Source organism: Phyllobates terribilis, unplaced genomic scaffold (genome assembly GCF_046119375.1).
Source record: "Phyllobates terribilis strain yellow unplaced genomic scaffold, ASM4611937v1 Scaffold_8__6_contigs__length_399053987, whole genome shotgun sequence".
Classification (NCBI taxonomy): Eukaryota; Metazoa; Chordata; class Amphibia; order Anura; family Dendrobatidae; genus Phyllobates; species Phyllobates terribilis.
In genome coordinates, this window is record NW_027362768.1 from 245,234,223 (window position 1) to 245,252,923 (window position 18,701).

At 40.9% G+C, this 18,701-nt stretch overlaps 1 protein-coding gene across 3 annotated transcripts in view; it reads right to left on the bottom strand.

The window, feature by feature from the left end:
* Positions 1-18,701, bottom strand: part of UCHL5 (ubiquitin C-terminal hydrolase L5) — a 168,952-nt gene that overhangs the window by 64,743 nt on the left and 85,508 nt on the right. For all 3 annotated transcript variants that reach the window (XM_073644104.1, XM_073644102.1, XM_073644103.1), the window contains one exon: positions 9,948-10,078. In XM_073644104.1, coding sequence (XP_073500205.1) covers positions 9,948-10,078 — 131 coding nt within the window. The remainder of the gene's footprint in view (positions 1-9,947; positions 10,079-18,701) is intronic.

The following is an 18,701-nucleotide window of genomic DNA, read 5'->3' on the forward strand; positions in this document are numbered from 1 at the left end:
TCCTTCCCTTCTGCTGCTGAAAAATTCTTTCCAAATCAGACAATGTGATTTTCAGGATTTGTTTTCTCATTTTGTCTCTCATAGATGAGGTCGACCTATGATGTCAATTACAGGCCTCTCATATCTTTTTAAGTGGGAGAACTTGCACAATTGGTGGCTGACTAAATACTTTTTTGCCCCACTGTATATCCTATAGATATACAGGGTGGTCCAAAAGTAGGTGGACAGAAAGTGTAATAAGGTTATGAAGGGGGAGATTTCTCAAACATGGTTTACAGTGAAACTGGCTCAGTTGCCCTTAGCAACCAATCGGATTCCACTTTTCCTTCCTCACAGACTCTTTCGAAAATGAAAGTTGGAATCTGATTGGTTGCTAAGGGCAACTGAGCCAGTTTCACAGATCTAGTTTTCACAGATAGATCTCCCCCAAATCTGTTTTCTTTTCAGACAATTCAGATAACACATAATGGCAAATAATTTAAAAACAGATCAAAGAAAATGGATTTTAACAGAGTATTGGAAATCTCAAAATGCTGAAACCATTAGAGCAAATTAGGCAGAAACAGTTGGTACTCAAGCCCCAAAGAGACAAACCATTTACCGCATTCGTGACAAATTCACGGCCCAAAACAATCTGTACAGAAGATAAACAACTTGTTGCTGAAACATTTGTTCAGAGTCAAAAAAATTCCACCAGAAGATCCTCTTTGGAATTGGGAATTTCACGAGCTTCTATCATGCAAATCCTGAAATCTATTGGGTGGAAAGCTTATCGTCCACGTCTAAGTCATGGTTTATTGGAGGATGATCCAGACAGGCAGCTGCAATTTAGTGAGATTATGCTTAACGAAATTGAAGAAAATCCAGTAATTTTAGATAACATTATGTGGAGTGATGAAGCTTCTTTCAAATTATCTGGCCATATTAACAGACATAATTGTATTTACTGGTATAATGAGAACATGCATTTAACATTAGAGCAACAACTAAATGAGCCTGGTGTCAATGTTTGGGGTGGTATTTCAAGTTTTGGTGTTTTAGGACCAATATTTTTTGATGGAACAGTCACAGGAGATAAGTATCTCGAAATTCTAATGAATCAATTGCTCCCCAGTTACAGCAACAGACTAATTCAAATTACCTTTATTTCCAACAAGATGGGGCCCCTCCACATTATTCAAGAGTAGTCCGCGAGTATCTTGATGAAACATTTCCTAATAAATGGATTGGCTGAAGAGGCCCACTTGATTGTCCGGCACGTTCACCAGACTTGACCCCAATGGATTTTTTCTTTTGGGGAGTACTCAAGGACAAAGTTTATAGTCGAAAACCAAAAAGTGTTACATAAGAGATGCATTTCAAGAAATTAATACCCAAAGAGACTTGTGCAAAAAAGTTTGTCGAAGCGTAAGAGGCAGACTTCAAAGATGTGGAAATTGTAATGGAAACCAGTTTGAGCACCTGCGTTGATAAAATGTAAGGGCTTTTGTATTCTTGTTCAGAATAAAATTTAATTGTCAATGTTATGCTTGTGTTAGTAAATATAATTTTATATACAAATCAAAATAAATGTTATTATTTTCTGGCCAACTACTGTTGGACCACCCTGTATAATTTCAGAAGGCACTTATGTCAGGAACGACACCGGCGTATCACACCGCTGCTGTCACTTTGTCAGGAGTTCGGCACACGCATGATCCAGATTACTCACTACGTAGCTATCGGTAAGCGAGCAGTGAGCGTATGGCGTACACACCATCGGATTCCAATGCATGGAATGTGTGTATACGCCCCTGTACGATCACTGCTGGCTTCACAACAGCACAAGATTATTCGCTGCCACCACGATCAGTTTTAAAATATAATACAGGCCTGATCGGACGCCTGCTTTCTGGTAGCGTATGGCTTTGGGGGAGGGAACGATTACAGAGCACAAGAAACAGAACTATTACATTTTATGCTTAATCCAAAAGGGAGGCAGCGTTTATGAAAAATATACAAAGATTTTACAAAGGGGGACAATACAGTACAGAATATACAGATACACAAACTAAAAGGGATTAATAGAAGACTTACTAGACCGATCGTAGAGACGATTCAGTTTAGCTGGAGGGGAGGCGCTCCAATTGATTTGACCGTTATCGAACGTGACCAGTTGCTTATAGAATATATACCTCCCGGCCTGAGTATGGATCAATCTTCAGTTGGATATTTTATGCCGAAGGAGGACCTGCCCACACACTAACCCTGTGATGACCTCACGTGTGTTGGTCCCCGCCCTTCATGGTTTTATTAAAATATCTAACTTCTGCGATAACTTCTCGCTGGTTGATCGCAGAAGTTCGCAAGTGATAACATTTTTTATTACGAATTTACCTTTCTTTAGAGACTAGACATGACAACTGCCATTGGTTATTTTGGCACTTTTGCGCCACAGCTCACGGGAAGGGCTCACAGATCCGGAAAAAAATGGGTATTTTTCCTTAGTGGACCCTGCCTCTAAAAATGTGTGTGCCATTATTATCGGAAGTATAAAACTTCCGATATTCCATAATTCGTGAAGGGCCTGCAAGACTGCTGAGAAAAGGAGTTTACAAATGACGATGACCCTGCTATTGTACGGAGTGTGATAAGATTTCTTTGACGCTTAAGCTATTTCCTCGCTCTTTTATTCTCTGGCCCATATGCTGAGATTTCTATTTATCACAGGTCTATGGTACTACAAGCTCCATTTGTATGGTAATTAGCCAGGACACTTGGTGGCTCCTGCTATTTGTATAGCAACAGCTCCTTAGATTGTGGGCTCTTCTACTCTGACAGATGGTAGATAAACGGTGGTGGTGGTGGGGGGGGGGGAATTCTTAATATTTTCCATGACACCCTATAAATAATAAACTTCCTCCCTTTAGTGCCTTTCATGTGTAAAGGGTGTTTAGCTTTTTAACCAAATAAATAACTAAATATAAACGACGTGGGGTCCCCCCCTATTTTTGATAACCAGCAAAGGTAAAGCAGACAGCTGCGGGCTGACATTATCATGCTTTAAGATACCTGAAAGACTTCTGGGGCGGCTGTGGCTGGTACTTTTAGGCTTGGAAGTGCCCAATATTCATGGACCTTCACAGCCAGATAATATCAGCACGCAGCTGTCTGCTTTACCTTTGCTGGCTATCAAAAATAATGGGAGACCCCACGTCGTATTATTTATTTAGCTTTTTTTATTTGTTTAAACACCCTTTAGTGCCACATTAAAGACACTAAAGGGTGCATGTTTATTATATGTGTGTGTGGGGGGGGGTGTCTTACTGAAATCACATATCTACGGGATATCTATCTATTCTATTTATGTATATCTATTCTGAGGGCTGTGAATTCACTGTACTTGGCTCATGAAATCTGGTGATTCCTTTGTGATGTGGGCGTAAAGTAAAAGTGGTCTGTGCGCCATTTTTTCTTGTACCCACTGACTTGCATTGGCGAGTGCGATCAGATTTGCACATCCACTTGCAGCATGCGATTTTTTTCTCGGTCCGATTACAGCTGACGAAAAACTCGCAGATGAGCATTGAGAGATTTAACAACATTGCACTCTGACCAATGTAATGTTTTCTCACATTGCACTCGTCCGTTTTATACGCTTGTGTGAACGAGCCCTTATAGAAAGTGAGGGAAAGGAAGTTTTACCAGTACAGTATTGATAAGGCTTCCACACCCCCCACAGTGAGGATTGTAAATTTCCCATCAGAGGATCTAGATCATACATAGCAAACTCTGGCCCGTGGGCCAAATCTGGCCCGCAGGGGGACTATATTTGGCCCGGGATACCAGAAACACCACCCCTATGTGGGGCCATTTTTCTGTATGGAGGACTATGTGGGGTCATTATACTGTATACTAGTTGGCCTGCGACTTTGACAAAGTTTTTCATTTTGGCCTTTTGTGTGTTTGAGTTTGACATCCCTGAGCTAGATGGTAGAGTGCGGGAAATAAAGCTATTGCTGCAGAGAAGGTAGCTGAACCTTGAAGATAATTTGAGAAAAAGTTAGCTTGCAGCTTTTGTCAACTTTTATTTTAAACTTAGCTACCCTAAGTACGATCACTCACATGTATGAGATTGTGGGGGTGACCAGAATAAGAAATGATTGCCCTATGTTCTGACACAGCGCTGTCATTACTCACCTCAAGCTTCCTTCATACGGCAATTAGTTCTGACGAAGGTCTAAACAGACCGAACTGTTAGATTGCAGATTGTCAATAAATGTAATACACGTTTACAAATATCTGAGTGCCAAGTTTATTGCTTATACCAAAATTAATGCATATCACAGAGGGTCATACACAGCCGAAGGTCCCATCACACCAAGCCATGTGGCAGTCCCGACAGGCCAATACCCAAGGCGGCAGGCCCGACTGCTTACACAAGCCCCCAGCTAAAAACCAATATCAAACACTGACCGTTACTACCAAACAGAGAACAAGTGCATACTAAGAGTAGCCACCTTTATATATAAAGTCGGACTCCGTAACGCCATATCATGCAAACATGAAATTGGAATTGCATTACTGCTCTAGAAAATAGGAAAAAATGAAGATACTAAGCGCACAAATGAATTGGCCAATTGATGCGCTAAGTATCTTAATTTTTATCCTATTTTCTAGAGCAGTAATGCAATTCCAATTTCATATAATTCATGTTTGCACGCTATGGCATTAAAGTGGTTGTCCGGTACTTTTAACAAAAACAAACTGTGTTTTAAATGATAAATACAACCTTCTTTCTAATTACGTTGCGCTGCTGATACTGCCTGTGAGCGGCGCTATCGGTGGCCGCTCACAGGCAGCACGTGACCCGAGGCTGCAGCCGGCGCTGACATCTGCTGACGTCACGACAAGTTGCGGCTGCAGCCGGGGGTCCCTCTTCCGCATTCCACCGATGGCTGCTGGGTTGTGGGCGGGGTTATTCCCGTGTCATTCCTCATTCACTGAGAAAGCGTGCGGTTTACGCTGGGTGTGACACGGGGGGTAACCCCCGACTCCGACTCCTCAATTTCCCTTACACCGACTCTGACTCCCACATATATTGCTTATATTTAAATAGATCGATAAAGTCATAGAGGGATGGATGGAGAGAGGGATAGATAAAGTCAGAGGGATAGATAGAAGGATGGAGAGAGGGAGAGACAGATAGAAGGATGGAGAGATAGATAGAAGGATGGAGAGAGGGAGAGACAGATAGAAGGATGGAGAGAGGGAGAGACAGATAGAAGGATGGAGAGAGGGAGAGACAGATAGAAGGATGGAGAGAGGGAGAGACAGATAGAAGGATGGAGAGAGGGAGAGACAGATAGAAGGATGGAGAGAGGGAGAGACAGATAGAAGGATGGAGAGATAGATAGAAGGATGGAGAGAGGGAGAGACAGATAGAAGGATGGAGAGAGGGAGAGACAGATAGAAGGATGGAGAGAGGGAGAGACAGATAGAAGGATGGAGAGAGGGAGAGACAGATAGAAGGATGGAGAGAGGGAGAGACAGATAGAAGGATGGAGAGAGGGAGAGACAGAAGGATGGAGAGAGGGAGAGACAGAAGGATGGAGAGAGGGAGAGACAGATAGAAGGATGGAGAGAGGGAGAGACAGATAGAAGGATGGAGAGAGGGAGAGACAGATAGAAGGATGGAGAGAGGGAGAGATATATAGAAAGATTGAGAGAGGGAGATGGAGAGATGGAGGGATAGATGGATGGAGGGATAGATGGATGGAGGGATAGATGGATGGAGGGATAGATGGATACATGGAGGGATAGATGGATACATGGAGGGATAGATAGTGTGACAGACAGATGACAGCTACAGACAGCAAATAGTACATTTCACATATCGCACATATAGTTCACACATTGTACAGAGAGCACATAATAATCACCTACAATATTAGCATTAGTTACCTTCCTGTGACAGAGATGAGCAGTAGTACTTTCACTTTCTCCAGCTCGGGGCCCAGGAATCAGATCCTGTGCAGGGCAGGCACCCCTCCCCCTCTCTCTCTGGTGAAGACGGCAGAAGACAGGACAGAGGAGGGGAGATTGCCCCCTGCAGTCTGGAGCCGATGAATGCTGCAGTGCTCCCGTCCTGCAAGTGAGTTTTGATAGGTGCATGCCCCTGCTTCGAGGGGGGGGGCAGCTGCCCCCCTTGCCCCTCACTGGCTACGGCCATGATACACACACAGCGTTTTTGCGGATCCGTTTTTTGCAGGAAAATGCAGTGACTGGGCATCCCAGCAAAGTCAATGGGTTTCAAGATATGACAGACACATCGTTTTGTGAGGATCCGTTTTTGGGCTCAAAAACGGATCCTCACAAAGAATGAGCATGTCAGTTTGTGCGGCGTTTTTCTAATCTGCTTTTGCTATTGAAAACATTATCTATGAGCTCAAAAACCTTTCAGGTGATGCGGTTTTTTAAAAAGCTGATCTGCTTTTGCAGCTGAAAAAAGTATCCTCAAGAAACGCAGCAAAAACGCTGTGTGTGAATGTAGCCTTAGATCAGGAATAGAACAGCCATTTATAGGACATTTCATAACTTTCCCAAATTCCTATGAAAAAATATTCAGCACATACTGCATTGAACTACTGTACCCAATTTATTATATATTTTAGGAGTCCACAGCCCTGGTTAGCCACTACATCCCCCGATCAGCACTCAGCAGCGCTTTGGACACAACGTAATTATGTTGCGTCCAAAACGCGGTGTTCTACTACCGCACTTTTGTTGTCGGTACATGTGAATCCACCGCATATAATGACACTGCAATCAGTCAGGTTTGACGCTGCGTATATATACAGCGTCAAACCCGCAGCATCCAGACGCCCCCTATTGAAGAAGCCCAAGGCGAAACGGCGTCGTCGGGGTAAATCACAGTCTCATCTTTAGGAGCTAGACATTGAGCCATGTAAGTACTCCCCTTAGAACCATTATGCCTGCTATCTGTGAACTCTGAATGAATTTGCCTCCATATGCATAGCACCTTATCCAAGAAATTAATTAATTGTTGCTGGTTTTATTCCCCATTTTTTGACATTACCTTGTCTGAAAAATACAAAATACAACAAAAAATTCATATACTTGTATACCTATCAATATATTTATATACCTTTCAACACAGAGAGGAAAAACTTTTTTGCACTTGCACTTTATGTTTCTGAATTTTTGAGTAACATATATTAAAAACCTCTTTTTCAGCACTTTATTATTAGGGAATGAGTGCAATAGAAATGGAGTAGAGTATCTTGACACGATTTATTAAAGGAGACAACTTACTATAATAATACAAGTTTGTAATCGAGATTTGACTTTGATTTTTGAATGTACTTGTTTTTGATATATAAAAAAATCTTTTTAACAAATTATTGGAAATAAAAATGATTTAATTTTAATAATTGTATTCATATCTTCCTTGAAACTGGGCTGATTCAGCTTGAGTTTGTTTGTTGATGTTGTATCCTGAATCGGAAGTTGTAATCTACTGACCTCCTTTTTGATATATAGCATCCGATGTTACAGCATAGTTAGTGGATGGGATCTCTAGAAATCCCATGTACGCTATGCGTGCATCAGAGGCTGCAAATCACCCGTGGACACTGACATGCAGCGAATCTTTCAGGACCGCAGCATGTCAATTTCTCTTGCGGAGTCGCTAGTCTCCACAACAGAATTTAACCACTAGAAAGTATTGAATGCGGTAAATAAACATGGTTAGTGAACACATACCTGTGTTCAATAGAATGCAACGTTTTGGACGCAGAAAAAATTTGCGTCCAAAGTATTGCTACGTCTGAATTATGGGCACAGAGCCTAAAATTAAAAAAAAAAATAAAAAATGGCGCTCCCGCGTCATTTTTATAACCAGCAGAGGGAAAGCCGGCTGATGGGGGTTTATATTAGTAGCCGTGGAAGGGGCCACTAGCCAACAATGTTCCATGGCTATTAATATCAGCCCACATCTGTTTGTTTAGCTTTACTGGCTAGATTACAGGGGGACCCCAGAATAAAATTGACGTGGGGATCAGCTGATCGGTGACATCACCGATCACCTGATGGTCGCGTGACCATCAGGTGACCGCTGACGTCACCGCAGGTCCTGTAAGTACACTGCGGGGCACGAGCCCGCGCCAAGCAGTGTACAGCAAGCCGCTGACAGGACAACTTCGCAGAGGAGGACACTGAGGGCCGCCGGACAGGTGAGCATAAGGATTTTCTTTTATTTTCACTTTTTTTTTTAACTGGCGCTGGCACATGAGCTGGGAGAAGCAGGCTGCTGTTTCTCCCATCCACGCTGCTCTTGCTGTTATCAGCCAGAGCAGCAGTCGGATGAGGAGTAGCAGTCTCCTCTCCCGAACCGGGCACCAGCCGCGGCGCCTATTGATTTACACTGAAAAGAAGAAAATCCGCATGTATAGATATATTATACGTGCGGGTTTGCTGTGATTCAATGAAAGTCAATGGGCGCAAAATCGCACCTGAATTGGTTGTACTTCGGTTTGTGCCGCAATGATAATCTGCAGCGGAAATTTCCGCATCATGTGCACAGCACATGCAGATTATCATTGCTCTACATGGCAGACCTATTACCAAGCCGCAGAGGAAACGCACTAAAACAGCATCGTGTGAACTCAGCCTTAGGATGCTCCATGATCCACGGCTGCTCCAGCCATGTGCCCAAGGCTCCACTGTCCGCAGGACATGAAACCACCGGAGGAAGTGGGAGTGGCCTTTTTATTTTTTTCTATTGGCTTTCTGTCCAGTGATAGGGTGGATGCCACTCAGGTGCTGTCGTGGGTGAAGGGAAAAAATATACTATTTGGTATCCTCGTGTCCATAAAAGTCCAGTCTATCAAAATATAAATTAACTCAGACATTAAAGCGCTGTAAAGAGAAAAGGAAAAACTTAAATAATAGCGTTAAGGGTTTTTTGTTTACACCTCACAAAAAAAAGCAATCAAAGCATATGTACCACAGATTGTTTTATTGATACAAATCAGCCCGCCACGTAAAAACAAGTCTTCACTTGGCTCCATTGATGCAAGAATAAAAATTATACGAGTCTCAGAATATGGTGACACAAACCAATATTTTTTATGTATTTTTTTTTTTTTTTTTAACAATAAAGCAGAATATTCTTTCACAATGTACAATTAAAAAATCAATTGTATTGCAGTAATCATATTTACTTTGAGAATCATACTAACAGGACATTTTTACCACACAATAAATGTCTTTAAAACAAAAAAAATACATGGCGGAACAGACATTTTTTTTTTCACCATTTAAAGCACCACTACAGTGTTTGTTTTTTTCTCTACGAGAGTGGTCCTTTAACTGTAAGCCCACAGCCCCAAGTTAAATACTCACCCTCTTGCGTCTTCCCCCGTTTTCAGCAGAGCTAACAGTCCCGCAGCACCATCTTGTGAGCGCAGCTTCTGACAGCTGGAAGTCAGAAGATCCGCTCAAAAGCTCTCAATATAAGTCTATGAGAGCCAGAACGAGGCTCTCAGACTTGTATTGAAAAGTGACCTCAGGCGCGCTCCAGCAGGTCACTGTTCACAGGAGACGAACGGGTGCGGCAGGGAAACCGATGAAGGCAGTGGAAGGCGAGTGTGAGACAGGTGACTTACATTTAAAGTACAGCGGTGCAATAAAAAGAAACAAAAACGCTGGAGTGGTACTTTCATCAAACTTGGATTTTTTTTCCCAAGTACACTATATGGTAAAATGGAAGCTGTCATTCACAACTAGAATTCGTCCTGCAGGCTTAGTTAAAAAAAAAAAAAAAAAAAAAAAAAAGGGGGGGGGGGGGGGGGTGAAAGTAGTGGAAACACGAAAATTGGCTGAGGAAGCAAAAGGTTAAACTTAATTGAACTGTTAACAGACTTTCAAAGTCATTTCAATCTTACCAAGGTCAATGGGTCCCTCTCTTAAACCGTCCAACTCATACAATCTGCCATTCACAGGGACATAGCTGACAAAGTGAAAAGCATCGTCATCTCTTGTTGAAGACTTTGCATCAAATTCAAACATTTGTTGCCTGTAAGAGATATGTATAAAAGAATTTCTGCTGCCCATGTTTTAACATCCATATTTTCATGTCAGGACCTCAAATATTTTTTTTATACTGACAGGTATACAAGTGGAGTGGGCTTATTAATTGGAGTTATGATTTGCAGATTAAGGACATGGCACCACTATCAGTATTTGATCAGTATTTTTTCTCAGGAGTGGAAGCCCAAGCCTGGAGTGGGTGATAAATGCAGAATTGGTGACTTGTTTCTATTATACCTTTTCTCTGTTCCTCACCTGGTTTTGGCTCCCACTCCTGAGAAAAAATACTGACTGAATACGGACCAAATACTGATAGTGGGGCCGTGGTCTGAGACTTAGACTCCCGGAAGTTTAAATGCTGGACTATGACTATATACTTGATCAACAAATAACAGCCTCAATCTTAAAAAAAATATAAAAAAATAAAAGCCAAGTTTCACAAATTGACTCTTCTTCATTGAGAACATAAGTATATTGTAAGTACTGGTATTTTATTTAATGCTACTCACAAAAAAACAGCTTTCTTCATATCCCTATAAAAAGAAAACTAGTCCCATTGGCTTCGTTAATCCTCCTGAATATTACAAAATGTGTGCAAGATTAGGGAACGTGGCTACACATTTACACCATCAAGTACACCTTCACATCTGTTTGTTTTCCCTCTATCTCCTCTCTTCTTTGGCTCCATGAAGCTAGAGTTGTCAATCAAAGGAGAAGGGACTGTGTACAAAAGGAAACCAAGCAGGTGAGGTGGTGTAGCTAAATGTTTGGCGAAGTAGAACTTACTGTGCTGCTTGCTGGAAAGCTGATAAAAGCTTTCTGTGTACACTGAGCATAGGCAGAGAGCTGCTGCCAATCAGTGGTGGAGGTTGGGTTATATACAGAGATCATGAATATGGACGACAACATGGCAGCAGATTTACTAGTATTCTAGTGAGAATCTCCTGCTGGTAAAATAGAGATTTTATCCAAACTACAGCAGGAAGCCCAGTAAGTGACACACCATTGGAATTAGGTTCTCTGTCTCAATGTGCTGTTGTCAGATAGGGTGGCAAACGCCTGGTGACAAATTCCCTTTAATCCCTTCAAGACCTTTATTTGTCTTGTTTTCAATGTTTTATTTAATGAAGAAATAGACAAAGCAGATAAATAACATGCGCACATTTTTCAATCAGAATCAAATCATATAAAGAAAAGTGTACAACAAATTTTAAATATTTGAAATGTAGGTACACAGATTTCTCATGAAGATTGCAGCAAAACATAGTATGGCTGTGTGCCCACGATGCGCTTTTAATGCGTTTCTGCAGCGTTTTTGCAGCTGCGGAAACGCATTAAAAACGCTTAGTAGAAGGGCAGCAATGTTCCCCAATGATAATCCCCATGTGCTGTGCACATGCTGCGGAAATTTCCGCTGCGGATTATCATTGCGGGAAAAAACGCAGCACTACCAATTATTTTGCGGAAGTGCTGCGTCTTCGCCACCATTGACTTGCATTAGACCGCATGGATTACGCATCACTGTATATGTAGATGCGTAATCCAAGCATTCTAATGTGCGGATGGTACCTGGGTGTAGATGAGAGGAGAGTCTCATCCACACCCAGGTACCATTAAAAAATCTGTAAAAAAATAAAAAAAAAATAAAATAAAAAATAAATGTATACTTACCTTCTGTCGGCCCACGCTGCGCTCCTACTTGCTTCCCGGCACTTTGCAGTGAATTGAAGGACCTGCGCTGACGTCAGAGTCATGTGACGGGTCACGCTACACTGACGTCGGCAGGTCTTTCAATTCACTGCTGCCGGCAGCCAGGACCGAGCGAAACAAGACAGCGTGGGCCATCGGAGGGTAAGTATATATTTATTTTTTGATTTTTACCACTCTCTCGGGTCACACTATATAAATCCATGCCGGTTGCATGTATTTATATAGTGTGACCTAGTTGTCACAAGCACTTTCCAAGTGATGCTAATCGCTTGGAAAGAGCTTGTCAATCCACATGCGGAAATGTCAGTGAATAAATGCTCCATTTCCGCATGTCCCTGGCAGGAAAATGCATGTACAATCCGCATGTACAATCTGCATGTACAATCCGCATGTACAATCTGCATGCTTTTTTTCTGCCAGGGAGATGCAGAAACGCTCAGGAAAAAATCCTGAGCATTTCTGCATCGTGGGCACATAGCCTAATACAGATGATGCAATTTGAATATATGATCAATGTATAACATAAAAGAGATGTAATGGTCTCTATATATAAGTAATGACAATATAAGAAAAACAAGGATAAGGATGCGTAAAAAAGAAATAAGAGAATCAAAAAATCAACTGGGTAATGAGGAAGGAGAAAATTTGGATATATAGAGGGGGACCAACAAGGTAGGAGGAAGAGAATGAGAGGGGGAAAGCGAAAGTGGGGGGAGGTCCAGTCACTGTATGACGAGGTTAAAAATAAAAATAGCATATATTAAAATGTTGAGACGGTTTATGTGATAAAGGATAGGTAGGAGGCGGAGTTTCTAAATTTCTGAGAAGGAGTCCAAACCCGATAAAAGGAGCCTTCAAGACCTTTAAAGTACGCATCTTTCCCCGCACATGACGGCTGATTTAATCAGCTATCATGCGGTACTTACATGGGAAATTTAAAGAAAAAAAACTAAAATTAAACACAAATATTTAACCCCCTCATCCCTTTTGCCCAATTAAAAAGAAGACAATAAAAAATTTTTTTTTTAAAAAAAGGTCTGTCTATATGTACTTCTGTCTATACAGTCTTGACCGAAAGTGTTGGCACCCTTGAAATTGTTCAAGAAAAGGAAGTATTTCTCCTACAAAATTATTGTAATTACACATGCTTTGTTATACACATGTTTGTTTCCTTTGTTTGTATTGGAAAAAACACACAACAAAAGAAAGAAAAAAAAAAAGAGCGAAATTGGACATAATTTGACATTAAAGCCCAAAAATGGTCTGGATAAAGTTGTTGGCCCCTTTCCAAAATTGTGGGTAAACAACTTTATTTCAAGCATGTGATGCTTGTTCAAACTCACCTGTGGCAAGTAAGAGGTGTGGGCAATATGAAAATCACACCTGTAATTGTACTGACCAGAAGAATAAAGCTACCTTATCATTTTACCACACGCGGAACAGTATGAAAAAAAAAGGCAATTGCTGATTTTTGTTCATTCTGCCACCTAAAAATTGGAATACAAAGCTTTCAAAAAATGTTACGTGCCCGAAAATGGCACCAATAAAAATAACAACTTGTCCCTCTAAGGATATGTTCACACATCATGGTTTTTTCAGCGTTTTTTGCAAAAGATTTTTATGCAACTTTTCAGCTACAGTACCAGCAAAGTGTATGAGAAACCAGAATTTTCGATTTGCAACAAAAAAACCCCATGATGTTTGTATTTTGTGCCTTGCTGTCTTTTTTGGAAAACAGACCATGTCACTTCTTTCAGCATTTTTTCACCCATAGGAAGTAAAAGGTAGTGAAAAACGCTGAAAAAAACATGATGTGTGAACATAGCTATCAGGTTTTGCTGCGTTTTTAGTGAAAATAAGCAAGTACAGCAGTATGTGAAATGCATTTATTTTTGAGATTTTACCATCTTGTCTTGGTCATTGAGATGGTTGTTTGTATAAGAAGTGTTTAATTAAATTAGTGATGTGTACATTGTAAACACTGGCACCTTTGAGATTGAACAATACATGTGGCTCAGGAAGGTGTGAAATTGAACAATACCTGTGCAACTGAATGGCAGACCCCATAGTGTGAAAGTAAATAGTGTCATACACACTGGCAGTGCATTGACTTTGTTAGCTAAACTATTCCTGAACAATTCACCTCTCCCACTGTTATACCAAAACAAGAATGAAATTTTTTTTTTCACTAAACTTTATCTACATGCATAAAAGAGACAAAGCATGAACAAGAGACACAATTTTGCAAAAAAAAAACGCATTAAAAAACGCAGCTTCTTTCCTGCCAGAGATCAAGTTTTGCTGCAGATTTGTGACGCAAAAAAAAACATGATGTGTGAACATAGCCTAAAAACAAGCAGTCATATGACTCTGCAGGCAGAAATATGGAAAAATTATAGCTATTAAAATATGGCGATGCAAAATGACTAAAATTAAAACACAAATATTTAACCCCCCCCCTCATTCCTTTTGCCCAATTAAAAATAAGATATATTTTTTAAAAAAGTCTGTCTATACATACGTCTGTCCATACAGTCTTGGCCGAAAGTGTTCGCACCCTTGAAATTGTTCCAGAAAATGAAGTATTTCTCCTACAAAATTATTGCAATTACACATGTGTTGCTATACACGTTAAATTTCTCTGTGTGTATTACAACAACACACACACACACACACACAAAAAAAGACAAATTAGACATAATTTTACACTAAACCCCAAAAAATGGTCCGGACAAAATTGTTGGCACCTTCAACTTAATATTTGATTGCACACCCTTTGGAATAAATAACTGCAATAAATCACTTCCTATAACCATCAGCAAGCTTCTTGCACCTCTCAACTAGAATTTTGGACCACTCTTTTGAAAACTGCTCCAGGTCTCAAAATTGCTGTTGGGAGAAGGTACCCTTCAAATATAAGATCTATCCACAGGAGTTCAATGGGATTTAGATCTGGACTCATTGCTAGCCACTGCAGAACTCTCCAGCACTTTGTTTCCATCCATTTCTGGGTGCTTCTTGAAGTATATTTGGAGTCGCCCATGACATAGGATGCAAACCCAGCTTTCTGACATTGGGCACTACATTGCGACCCAAAATCCTTTGTAATCTTTAGATTTCATGACGCCTTGCACAGCCAAGGTACCCAGTGCCAGAGGCAGCAAAACAACCCCATAACATCTTGGAATCTCCACCATATTTGACTATAGGTACTGTGTTGTTTTCCTTGTAGGCCTCATTCCGGTTTCGGTAAATAGTAGAATGATGTGCTTTACCAAACAATTCAATCTTGGTCTCCTCTGTCCACAAGACACTTTCCCAGAAGGATTTTGACTTGCTTGCGTACATTTTGCCAAACTGCAGTCTAGCTTTTTTATGTCTATCAGCAGTGGGGTCCTCATGGGTCTCCTGCCACAGTGCTTCATTTCATTAAAAAGTTGACTTATAGTTCACGCTGACACTTTTGCTCCCTGAGCGTGCATTACAGCTTGAATTTCTTTGGAACTTGATTGGCGCTGCTTATCCACCATCCGCAATATCCTATGTTGCAACCTTTCATCAGTTTTTTTCTGCCATTCACATCCAGGGAGATTAGCTACAGCGGCATGTAAACTTCTTGATTATGTTGCGCACCGTGGACAAAAGAACATCAAGACTCTTAAGGTGGACTTGTAACCTTGAAATTGCTGATATTGTTTAACAATTTTAATTCTCAAGTCCTCAGACCGTTTTCTTCTCCCATTTCTGTTCTCCATGCTTAGTGTGGCACACACAGAGATATAATGCAAAGATTGAATCAACTTCATTCCTTTTAATCTGGTTTCAGGTGTGAGTTCAAACTCACACCGGTGAGTTTAAACAAGAATAACATGCTTGAAACAAAGTTGTTTTACCAACAATTTTGGAAAAGTGTCAAAAAATGTTGTCCAACCCATTTTCAGGCTTTTGTGTGAAATTATGTCCAATTTTCCTTTTTTGTTTCTTTTTTTGTGTTTTTCCAATACACACAAAGGAAATAAACATGTGTAACTGCAATAATTTTCTGGGAGAAATACTTCCTTTTCTGGAACAATTTCAAGGGTGCCAACACTTTTGGCCATGACTAGATGTCCATCTGTCTATATCTAATATCAATCTCTATAACATTCACTACTGTCTAAAAACGCAAGCAAAAACGCTACGAAAACGCAGCAAATTCATAATCATTTTTAGACTGCGGTCTTAAAGCCTTTTTGACTGACTTCATTGAAGTCAAAGGGTGAAAAAACGTTGCAAAAACACTGAAAAAATTGAAATGCTGCAGATTTGAATCTGCAAGTCACAAACGTGTGCATGACACTTCAGGATTCTCATTCACTTTGCTGGCATCCGGATTCCCTTCAGCTCTTGTGGCAAAAACTCGACGTGTGCACACAGCTTAAGTGGTAAATATGTAACTATTCTTACTTCATCACCCAAAAATGGTAAAAATAATTTTTATATTTTTCCTTCCACATTGCTTTAAATTCCTGTGAAGCACCTGAAGGGATAATAAACTTCTTAAATGTGGTTTTGCGCACTTTCTGGGGTGCAGTTTTTAAAATGATGTCACTTTGGGGTATTTTCTGTCATAAAGCCCCTCAAAGTAATGCCATGTGGAAGGAAAAAATGTACATTTTACTTTTTTTTTTCTTCACAAAAATGTTACTTTAGCCAAAATTTTTTTATTTTCACAAGGGTAACAGGAGAAAATAGACCATAAAATTTGTTGCGCAATTTCTCCTGAGTAGGTCGATACCCAATATGTGGGGGAAAACTATTGTTTGGGGGCACAGCTGGGCTCAAAAGGGAAGGAGCACAGTATGACTTTTTGAACGCAAAAATGGCTGGAAATGGAGAGTGGACGCCATTTTGAATTTGTACAGCCGTTGATGTGATTTAACAGTGGAAACCCCCCACAATTGACACATTTTGGAAACTAGACCCCTAAATGAATGCATCTAGTTGTGTGGTGAGCACCTTGAACCCCCAGGTGGTTCACAGAAGTTTACAACGTAGAGCCGTAAGAAAAACTTTTCCCACAAAAACGTTAGTTTAGTCCCAAATTTTTTATTTTCACAAGGATAACAGGAGAAAATGCACAGTACAATTTATTGTGCAATTTCTCCTGATTACACAGATACTCCATATGTGGTCGAAACCTACTTTTGAGGCACAGTGCAAAGCGCAGAAGGGAAGAAGCTAAATATTGGAGTTAAGATTTTGCTGGAATGGTTTGAGGATGCCATGTCACATTAGCAGAGCCCCTGAGGTGCCAGAACTGCAAAATAAACCTATAAGTAACGTCATTTTACAAACTACACCTCTCAATGTATCTAGGGGTGCAGTGAGCATGTTGACACCCCATGTGCCTCAAAGAAATTTATACCATTGGGCGGTGAAGAACGAGTAATTACATGTTTACCGCTAAAATGTTGTTTTAGCCCCAAATATTTCCATTTTTATAAGTACTAAAAGGAGAAATTACACAAACTGTGAGGTCTATTTTTTCCAGAGTGAACCAATACCCTACCTTACGTACCTTAAGTACGAAGTACTTTTGAGGCACAGTGCAAAGCATGGAAAGAAAGGAGCGCCATATTATAGTGAAGATTTTACTGTTCTGGTTTGCGGGTGCCATGACCCACTGGAAGAGCCCCTGAGGTCCCAGAACAGCAGAACCCTCCATAGTTGACCCCATTTTACAAACGACACCTCTTCATCTTAGGCTGCGTGCCCACTATGCGTTTTTCAAGCGTTTTTGCCGCGGAACTGTGCACAAGCGGATATTATACAATTCAATGTGCGGATGGTACCCGAGTTTGGAGAAGAGGAGACTCTCCTCCAGACCCAGGTACCATAGAATCTGTTAAAAAAAGAATTTAAAATAAAAAATGATGGCCCCCGGTCTCCTCAGTGATGCGTCCAGTCTGTTGTATGGGTCGCGGTGGTGTGAAAGGACCTGCCATGACGTCATTTAGTCAAGTGACAGGTCATGCGACTGCAGACGTCAGCGGTCGCGTGACCTGTCAAATGACGTCATAGCAGGTCCTTTCACACCACCGCGACCCATACAACAGACAGGAAACAGCGGAGAAAGCACCGGGGGTCATCGGAAGCTAAGTATAATCTTTATTTTTTACCATTCTTATTATTTTTTTATTTTTTTTTAACTATTACTTGGTCGCACTATATAAATCCATGCTGGTTGCATGGATTTATATAGTGTGACCAAGTTGTCAAGCACTTTCCAAGTGATGCTAAAATCGCTTGGAAAAGTGCTTGATAACCCGCATGCAGAAATGTATTCAAAAACGCTTCTGGTGCGCAGATTTTCCTACAATGGTATGCAGACTTCATATACAGAACCCCTAAGTACTAGAAGAGTAGAATACCCCCTCAAGTGACCCCATTTTGCAAATTATACTCCTGCCAAAGATGTGGATGCTAAAAGTGTTTTGGCACACTGTGGGGCTCAGAAAGGATTTCTCGCTGGATTTCTTTTGGGGGCAAGAACTCATTTGCTTTCCTAGAGCCTTTGTATTAACAATAACGTGGACGCACCATATATTTCCGTTAACAGATGACGGTCCTGAGTGGGGACTTAATTTTTTTGTGGACTTAGTTGAAGCTTTTGTTGGGAACATTTTACATAACATTTGGGATCACATTTATCATGTGCTCTACGCTGAGCACTTACATCAGGGTTTCCATCTAAATCTCCGAGTGACGTGATTCAGATGAAACCCCCGAGGGATCCATTCACTATGAGGCAGCAGAGTTACTCTGGACTACGTCTGGCCTTTGTTCAGCGGTATTCTTCTTTTCATAAGTGCACAAAAGACTGTGGTCGACTGCACTTTTATGAACGCCTAAAAAGA